The sequence below is a fragment of the Ranitomeya imitator genome, chromosome 1, assembly GCF_032444005.1.
Source record: "Ranitomeya imitator isolate aRanImi1 chromosome 1, aRanImi1.pri, whole genome shotgun sequence".
Lineage (NCBI taxonomy): Eukaryota > Metazoa > Chordata > Amphibia > Anura > Dendrobatidae > Ranitomeya > Ranitomeya imitator.
Window position 1 is genome coordinate 924293524 of NC_091282.1, and position 9976 is coordinate 924303499.

The following is a 9976-nucleotide window of genomic DNA, read 5'->3' on the forward strand; positions in this document are numbered from 1 at the left end:
AACTAAATTCGCTGGATTCCCTGGACTTTTAACTACTAGACTTTTACCGCTAAAGGTATGTATAACGCTACAGCGTAGCATATGTTGCGCTTCAACGGGGATAAACGTTGGAGTGTGGTTGATTGTTCCTTTGAGTAGGCCTGAGAACCTCAGGTACACAGCTGTAGCGTGGCCCAATTAATTAATCCTTTTACAGATCGAGATGGTTGACTGCCCCATTTAATACCAGTAGTAACATATATAGTTATTAGATCAATGGTCAGAAAATTGTTTTGTAAGCACGTGTATTTATTGTACGTTTGTTTTCTTTTTAGGAACTATGCTCACTTCCGATGAGAGTTCTGTTGTTGCTGCTGCCCTGGTGTTTGAGGCAGCACGTCTCCAAGAGGAGAGACGTCCTAAACGAAAACGTCGCATGTGGACCCGGAGCTGGCTGCAGAAAAGATCCACATTGTCACACATGGGTCTCATAAGAGAGTTACGTGACAATAACCCTCAAGATTTCCGAAACTACCTTCGGATGTCCGAGGAATCCTTCAAAATAATACTGTCTGCTGTTACGCCACTCATACAAAGGTGTGATACGCCGATGCGTGCAGCCGTGCCCGTGGAGGAAAGGTTGGCGGTGACACTGCGCTTCCTGGCAACAGGAAGGTCTCTTCAGGATTTGCAGTTTTCCGCAGCTGTTTCCAGACCTTTCCTGAGCGTTGTGATTCCGGAGACATGCGAGGCCATTGTGCAGAGCTTAAGGCATTATATGGAGGTACTACTATATTTTTTTGGCTGCTGTGTTATGTCGATATATTATACTAGCTATTGAACCAGTTCTACGCCCTGATGGCGAGCATTTCTATAGGTATATGTTCTACATCCTATCATGTGCTGCTCCCATCCTGCGCCCCCATTCAGACATGTGCTGCTGTGATCCTGCGCCTCCATTCTGACATGTGCTGCTACCATTTTGCGGCTCCATTCTGATATGTGCTGCTCCAACCCTGCGCCACCCTTTTTTATTTGCTGCTCCCAACATAATTTTATTGATTCTATTATTTAGATATATTGTTTAGCACCCCCTCTGAGTCACCGAAGCCATCTGTAAAAAAATGGCTGCCTGCATACTCTGTGTTGTTGACTTTGTTATACTAATCCATACTGCGCCTCAATCACTGTAGGATGTCCACATGAGAGTGTATGTGCATAATATATTTGACCTAATTTGTACATGTTTCCTTCTCATCTTGCAGTTTCCCAAGACGGCGGATGACTGGAAGAGGATTGGTTCCGATTTTGATGAGCTGTGGCAGTTTCCAAACTGCGGTGGTGCATTAGATGGAAAGCATGTGCGCATCACGCAACCAGCCAACTCTGGATCATTTTTTTTCAACTACAAAGGATATTTCAGTGTGATCCTCATGGCCCTTGTCAATGCAAACTATGAGTTTGTCGATGTGGATGTTGGCATGAATGGTCGAGTCTCCGACGGTGGTGTTTTTGAACACACTTCATTTGGGGAAAGCTTGAGGAACAATGAACTGCTGTTGCCACTAAATGAAGACACAAAAGCAAACCTAAATTTTGTCTTCATCGCTGATGAAGCTTTCCCTCTTCATCCACATTTGCTGAAGCCATTTGCACAGAGAACACTCACACCGGAGCGCAGAATCTTTAATTACCGGTTGTCGAGGGCCCGTCGTGTGGTTGAAAATGCCTTTGGGATAATGGCAAATCGGTTTAGAGTGTTCCACACAGCTATCAACTTGAAGCTGCCGTCTATAGACATTGTGGTTTTGGCATGCTGTGTGCTCCATAATTTCCTGAGACGTCATGATACGAACTCCTATTCTCCTCCTTCGTTTATTGATGCAGTGGACGCACGAACCGGAGATATTGTGCCCGGGGAATGGCGTACACAACCTGAAAATTTTACAGCTCTTCAAGCTCTTGGATCTGGCAGACAGGCAGACGATGCAAGGGACTGTCGCGAAAAATACTGTCAGTACTTTAATGGTTCTGGAGCTGTACCGTGGCAGGATCGCGCCGTATAACATAAAAATTTGTTTTTTTGCTTTGCTGTCATATAAACCTCTCTAAATAACTTTAAATGTGATGCCTATACAATGGTGCTGTTAACCCTTATAGCTTGGTAAACATTAAAGAAAGAATGCGAAGATTTTTGGTTTTTTTTGTAACACTTCTTGGTTTTAAATTATTTTACAACAAAATATAACATAACCCCCCCACCAAAAAAAATATTATCTCCTGCCCAAGAGGTGTCGCAGCGTCACGCCCTGCTGCTCCACTTGACTCTGGAGGAGCGCTGCTGTCTGCTGCAGGAGCGCTGCTGTCCGCTCCAGTCGCAATTGTCTCGCCAGGAGCTCTCTTACGGTGGCCGTTTCTGTGGATAGAAGAGGTTGGAGAACCAACGTTGATTCCTCTGAAAATACATCTCGACCTCTGGGGCAGGACCTAATTTTCTGTGTTGTAAATTTCTATTTGGTCTGGCACCACAGGGCGATGTAAATTTTAATATATTTTACAGTTTTGGTTGTCTATGGTGACATCCAGCAGAAAACCACTCGCATTATCTTGATACTTACGGAGAAGGGACGCCGGTTCCTCATTGGCAGAACCAGAGCTGCTAATGTCCCATCCCAGCGATCTGGCCACTGCTGCAGCACCTAAAAGCAAATAATAACAGATCTGGTTAACTATGGAACACGCCGTTGGGAAGCGCTCGCAGTTTTGGTCACTTACGTATGTTAGCTTCTGGGGAGAATGCCGCGGACCCGGGGGAGGAAGAGGAGTGTCGAAAGGGAGGTGTTGAGGGTGGTGTAGGGGTGCGAGGCCGTCTGCTCTCTGGTGGTGGCGTGGTAGGCCGCTGGGTCATTACTGCGTCTGTAATGTATTCAAATATTTCCGCTACCCTCTTATGTCCCGTATGCAGTTGAAAAACTGTAATCTATGATTGTTAACTTACGTGACGTCACGGACTGTGGGCTCCCGCTGGTGGTGGATGCTGTGGTGCTGCTGGCAATGGCAGGTACCTGTTGCCGCCGCTGTCTCTCTACACAGAAAGTTTACAAACGCAATCTTTAAAAACACATGTAGAGTGCTGCAGATCAAAGCTAACAATATACTGAAACATAAAATTTATATCACACTTCACAGGGGTGCGAGGGTGCATGGTCGCAACAGATGGTGGAGGTGTGGTAGGCCGCTGGGTCATTACTGCGTCTGTAATGTCTTCAAATATTTCAGGTACCCTGTTATGTCCCGTGTGATGTTAAAAAAAATGCAATAAATGATTGTGAACTTACGTGATGTCCCGGACTGTGGGCTCCCACTGGTGCCTGAAGATGGGGTACTGGTGGCAATGGTGTGTCTGACTTGCCGCCGCTGTGTCTCTACACCTAAAGTAAAGAATCACAATGTTTACACACAAATGTTGAGTGCTGCAGAGCAAAGCTTACAATATACTCAAACATAAAATCGAGATCACACTTTACAGGGGTGCGATACTCTGACATGTCTGTGGGCTCTGGGGTTCAATGGTCTTCCTGTCTTTGGAAAACGTATTGTTTCATCTGTAGGCCAACCTCCTCCGTTAATATTTATGGGAAATTGAGAAAGTAAAAATTATGGACATCTTAATAATTTCAAGATGGAGGTTGAGATTAGGGAACCCGACAAGTTTTCTCACGGACAACGCATATTCTGCTTGGAGAATAACTAAATTGTACAAAACCGGGGCATGTGTTTTAATGCATTTGAGGTCACGTTGGCAACCATGAGCGCAAGACTCCCTCCCAAACCCCCCCCCCCCTCCTGACAGCATGCATCTCCCAATCCCCCCATACTAGTACTTGCCTCGCCTTGCCTCCGCACGCAACTCCGCAAACATTTGTGGCGTTTTATAGCGGAGGTCAGCCCATTTTTTACGCAGCTGAAGCTGACTGCGGCAGACACCAAACCTCCTCTCCATCATTCTTGTTATTTGTCCAAGCACTTCTCGCTTGTGGATGTGTGGGTGGGCAGGGCGGCTCTCCAGACCCTCGTAATCCATGTCATCCATCTGGGAAATAAAAAAAAGGAGTTCTGGCTGCCCCAGAGGAGCAGAACGCATTCTCGCCGCCATTTTAGATGGAATGACCCTGAAGAGCAACGCCCAGAGGAGGAGCTGCGCTCCGCCGTCCTGCCGCGCCATTGGCATCGCAATAGCGTTGCCGTTTATGAACAGCGTCACATTTGTGACGACTGAGCGTTAATAAAGGAACGCACATAGTAAATGCCGTTCGAAGTATCGTTATATAACGCCGGAGCGGCACGTTAAGTACGCTCGTGGTCTATGACGGCGTGATGACGTTACAGCGTTCCTGCGTGCCTGCCCTAGCTTGTTTTTGTCCCCTGACATCGTGATAATGGCTGCCAGTCGCCGTGGTCCACCTATGGGCATCCCAGAGCTCAAGTTCCTTATTGGAACAATGGATAGGATGCAGTATGAAACCACAGGGATGGTGCTGCACCGCAACCAGCACAAGGAGGAAGTTGTCCGTGTGGTGTCTGAGGGCCTCAGGAAGCGGTTTGGGATAACTCGGACCAAGGCCCAGATTGTTAAAAAATGGGGCGATCTCAAGTCGAAAAGGCCAGAGCGCCTGCAGGAGCTTCGCCAGGAGATTAGCAGAGGTTAGTACTCAGGTACCCAAAAGTATGTTGGACAGCTATGGGACAGTTTGAACGTTGCAGAGCCACTATGTGCCACAGCTATGGGACAGTTTCAACGTTGCAGAGCCACTATGTGCCACTGCTATGGGACAGTTTCTACGTTGCAGAGCCACTATGTGCCACAGCTATGGGACAGTTTCAACGTTGCAGAGCCACTATGTGCCACTGCTATGGGACAGTTTGAATGTTGCAGAGCCACTATGTGCCACAGCTATGGGACAGTTTGGACGTTGCAGAGCCACTATGTGCCACAGCTATGGGACAGTTTCAACGTTGCAGTGCCACAGCTATGGGACAGTTTGAACGTTGCAGAGCCACTATGTGCCACAGCTATGGGACAGTTTGAACGTTGCAGAGCCACTATGTGCCACAGCTATGGGACAGTTTCTACGTTGCAGAGCCACTATGTGCCACAGCTATGGGACAGTTTCAACGTTGCAGTGCCACAGCTATGGGACAGTATGAACGGTGAAAAGTACTATGTGGCACAGCGAACTGCTGACCTAACTTTTTTTTTTCCTTCACAGAGGCAAAGAGACAGCGCCGCCGCCACGAGGCATCCCGCCCAGCCTCTTCTGGCTCTGTGCCCTCAGGGTCCAATGTCCCGGAGCCCTCCGGGTCAACTCCTCCAGATCCTAGTAGGTTCCCACAATTATGTGATTTGGATTTTGTTTCAGGTCCCCTTCACGCCCCGGCAGCCAGTGTTGCCATATATGCTTACCAACCTTTTTTTTTTTTTTCCTTCACAGAGGCAAAGACACAGCACCGCCGCCGCCACGAGGCATCCCGCCCAGCCTCTTCTGGCTCTGTGCCCTCAGGGTCCAATGTCCCGGAGCCCTCCGGGTCAACTCCTCCAGATCCTAGTAGGTTCCCACAATAATGTGATTTGGATTTTGTATTAAGGTCCCCTTCCCCCCCCGGCAGCCAGTGTTGCCATATATGCTTACAGACCTTTTTTAAAAATTTTTTTTTTTTTTTTTTCTTCACAGAGGCAAAGACACAGCACCGCCGCCGCCGCCACGAGGCATCCCGCCCAGCCTCTTCTGGCTCTGTGCCCTCAGGGTCCAATGTCCCGGAGCCCTCCGTGTCAACTCCTCCAGATCCTAGTAGGTTCCCACAATAATGTGATTTGGATTTTGTTTCAGGTCCCCTTCCCCCCCCGGCAGCCAGTGTTGCCATATATGCTAACAGAACTTTTTTAAAAAAAAATTATTTTTTTTTTTCTTCACAGAGTCAAAGACACAGCACCACCGCCGCCACGAGGCATCCCGCCCAGCCTCTCCTGGATCTGTGCCCTCCGGGTCAACTCCTCCAGATCCTAGTAGGTTCCCACAATTATGTGATTTGGATTAAGTTGCAGGTCCCCTCTTAACACCGCCCCCCTCCCCCGGCAGCCACTGTTGCCATATATGCTGACAGACCTTGTTTTTTTTTTTTCCTTCACAGAGGCAAAGAGACAGCGCCGCCGCCGACAGCACGAGGCATTCAACAGCGACTCAGATCCAGAAGTGCCCTCCGTGCCTCAACATCCTAGTAGGTTCCCACAATTAAGTTATTTTGATTTTGTTGCAGGCCCACTCTTTCACCACCAACCCAAACCCCCACCCTCCCCCCCTTCCCCCCCAAGTCAGTTTTGCTTACTTTTTTTTTTTTTTTTCATTCACAGAAGCAAAGACACATCGGGAGACTACTGTGTTATTAATGTTATGTTTTTTGACCCACAGCTCTCGTCACTGTCAACAAGGAGGATATTGAAGCCGGCATAGACAAGTTACTCCACACTATGGCACATATTCAGGAGCAGCACAATGTGGCAATGGAGGAGCTGCAGAAGCTGCGGGACATGTGCCAGCAGTTGTAGGCGGGCCAATAATCCATTTTTTGTTGTTCCAATTAAAAGATTTTGTTAAACTTTCATTCGATTTTTTTTTTTAGTTAACTGTACATGAATTTGTTACGTTAATTTGTTCCCTCATACAGTGCTGTGATTGAGACACACCAATCAAAAAGTAGTGATAGAATTTATAATAAAAGCTTTTATTTGAAACATTATTTTAACAAGACAATAAAAAAAAAGGAATGTAAAAGTAGTTAGGAAATCACAAGTTATGATACGACGATTGTTCCGGCTGAAAATTTTGGTGCCTGATGGGCGAAGCCATATGTAAAGGTATTGGTGTGTAGGAGTTATTAGGGGGTGGCTGGCCGAAGTGGGAAACGTGAGGATTGTGTCGCATCGATGTCTGACCCTGTGACCAACCATTGAAATTTGATGGCTCTGTCCGCTGTATTGGCCGGGAAGAGACCAAACAAGTGTTCTTGTCCAAATCGCCATCAGTACCCTTGTTTACTGCTTCCAGAATCAGACGCTCTGCTAGTATTCTTTGGTTGTCGTCCATTTTTGCCAGTTTGTCAACCACATAGTGTCCAAACCCCTCTAACGCAGGGCTAACATTTCTTGTCAACACCTTCTTTGCCAGGCTCAATAGTTCATTTGAGGCGTCTGAGGTGGCTTTCCGTTTTCTTGGACCTTGCCTCGATTGACTCCTGGCAGGTGCAGCCTCCACTAAATCTGTTGTTGTGCAGTCCTGTGAACAGTCTAGTGTACTCTCCTGCGCACTGTCATCCTGGGGGGGGAAAAAAAAAAAAAAAGTTATGAACCCGGCAACAAAAAGTAGTACCACCATAACCGCATCCAAACTATATATTCGTAGTAGGTAACAAAAAGATTATAATATATTTGATGCTTAGTAATATTCTTTAACCCTCCCTTTTATTGAATACTTTGAACTACACTGTTCTGACTGCTGTGGGAACCTGACCAATATTTTATAGTCTAAATAGTCTCAACAAGAGTACATCGGCAGCTTGAAGCGATACTCTTTTCTATATTGCTTAGATGGTATGGTTTACATATATCTCCATTTCATACATATTAAGTTCCCCATATAATACTTGACTGCGACAGGGTTACTTATGTGTACATGTTTTTGTAACAACTTCAAACTGATGTGATAATCAGAAGTATAAAACCTAAAATGCAGAGAAAAATTATGTAATTATAGGACACATTGGTGAACTTTCGTCCAAAGAGCTACTTACTTGTTGCCCTTGTGACTCCTGCTCGGCGTGGTTCTCCGAAACTATTGGTTCCACAGGTGCCAACAATCGAAGACACGTTGAAGTCCGTGGCACCTCTTGGTCCCTCAGAAAATTAAGATGCTCAAAATACCACAGTTTTGGCACATAAACTTCTTCAGTGGAAGCTCCGGACCTTGTAGTCTGAAGAACCTTGTTCAGCTCCTTCCTCCAGACCGTGCGGAGCGCCTGGATTTTCTTTTTAATAACTGCTTCGTTAGCTGCCTCATCTGGTGCCTGACGATTGTAAAGCTCAATGAGCTGTAAGTAACCCTCCCTCCTCTTTTCCCTGTTACAATACTCAGGAGATTTTATTTTCCAGAGGCAGGGAAAAGACTGATAAATCTCGATGAAATCCCTGATGAACTCCACACGATTTGACATCTAAAAAGTAATTATAAAAAAAAATTACATGGTTGACAAAGAGTCCTATTAACAATACTTTTGCCAGTGTGCCAAACGCTTAACAACAGCAGCCACACAAAGCGCTCATGCCTACCATCGCTTCTTCCATCTGCCACGCCATAGGCCACCATAACCCAAAACAGTGTACCGCCCGCTTCCCTACAGCAGCCACACAAAGCGCTCATGGTGACCATACATTGTACCATCTGCCACGCTCTAGCTCAACAGACACAACCGGTCATAAGCAGTCACAACAGCGTACCATCCGCATCGCTTCAGCGGCGGAACGAAGCGGTCATGCCGAACAAACTGAGTTCCATCTACCACGCTGTAGCACACCAGTCACGACCAGTCACGACCAGTCACAACAGCGTACCATCCGCATCGCTTCTTCCATCTGCCGCGCCATAGGCCACCATAACCCAAAACAGTGTACCGCCCGCTTCCCTACAGCAGCCACACAAAGCGCTCATGGTGACCATACATTGTACCATCTGCCACGCTGTAGCGCAACAGACACAACCGGTCATAAGCAGTCACAACAGCGTACCATCCGCATCGTTTCAGCGGCGGAACGAAGCGGTCATGCCGAACAAACTGAGTTCCATCTACCACGCTGTAGCCCACCAGTCACGACCAGTCACGACCAGTCACAACAGCGTACCATCCGCATCGCTTCTTCCATCTGCCGCGCCATAGGCCACCATAACCCAAAACAGTGTACCGCCCGCTTCCCTACAGCAGCCACACAAAGCGCTCATGGTGACCATACATTGTGCCATCTGCCACGCTGTAGCTCAACACACACAACCGGTCATAAGCAGTCACAACAGCGTACCATCCGCATCGCTTCAGCGGTGGAACGAAGCGGTCATGCCGAACAAACTGAGTTCCATCTACCACGCTGTAGCCCACCAGTCACGACCAGTCACGACCAGTCACAACAGCGTACCATCCGCATCGCTTCTTCCATCTGCCGCGCCATAGGCCACCATAACCCAAAACAGTGTACCGCCCGCTTCCCTACAGCAGCCACACAAAGCGCTCATGGTGACCATACATTGTGCCATCTGCCACGCTCTAGCTCATCACACACAACCGGTCATAAGCAGTCACACCAGCGTACCATCCGCATCGCTTCAGCGGTGGAACGAAGCGGTCATGCCGAACAAACTGAGTTCCATCTACCACGCTGTAGCCCACCAGTCACAACCAAGCACAACAGCATACCATCTGCCACATTGTAGCCCTCCAGTCACAACAGTGTACCATCCACTTCGCTTCAGCGGTGGAACGAAGCACTCATGCCGTCCATACAGCGTTCCATCCACCACGCCCAAGCGGTTTACATACCTCGAAGCAGCGGTGCAAAGCGTGGTATATTCAGCGAGGTACAAAATTCCGATGTCCAGGTCCACCAAGTGTCCAAGTACGAAGTGAAGAAAGGAAATTTTGAAAGCAGTGAAGTGGCATTGGGAACAATAGCGCTCAGGTGACAAATTTTCCAACCAATTGTGTGCACAGAACCTTTGGCCTATCACCACACTAACTAGTGGCACAACACGCCCCTTGTGAACAACGTCACGCACAGATTATGCAAAATTTGCTCTGAATCGTCGTGTGTGACACGACCGTACGACTGTCCCATACGACTTCTACATCGCAAATACGTCATGAATTTATCGCTTCAGCGTCGTGCATCGTGTAGTGT

General features: G+C 47.6%; 1 protein-coding gene across 1 annotated transcript; it reads right to left on the reverse strand.

Annotated features, from left to right (window-relative positions):
- Positions 1-6738: 6738 nt before the first annotated feature.
- On the reverse strand, positions 6739-9460 carry LOC138655224 (uncharacterized). Its single transcript, XM_069743574.1, has 2 exons — positions 7825-9460; positions 6739-7349 (listed from the first exon to the last, which is right to left on the reverse strand). The coding sequence occupies exons 1-2, from the start codon at positions 8242-8244 to the stop codon at positions 6822-6824; spliced, it is 948 nt and encodes a 315-aa protein (XP_069599675.1). The 5' UTR covers positions 8245-9460; the 3' UTR covers positions 6739-6821.
- Between the last annotated feature and the right edge of the window lie 516 nt (positions 9461-9976).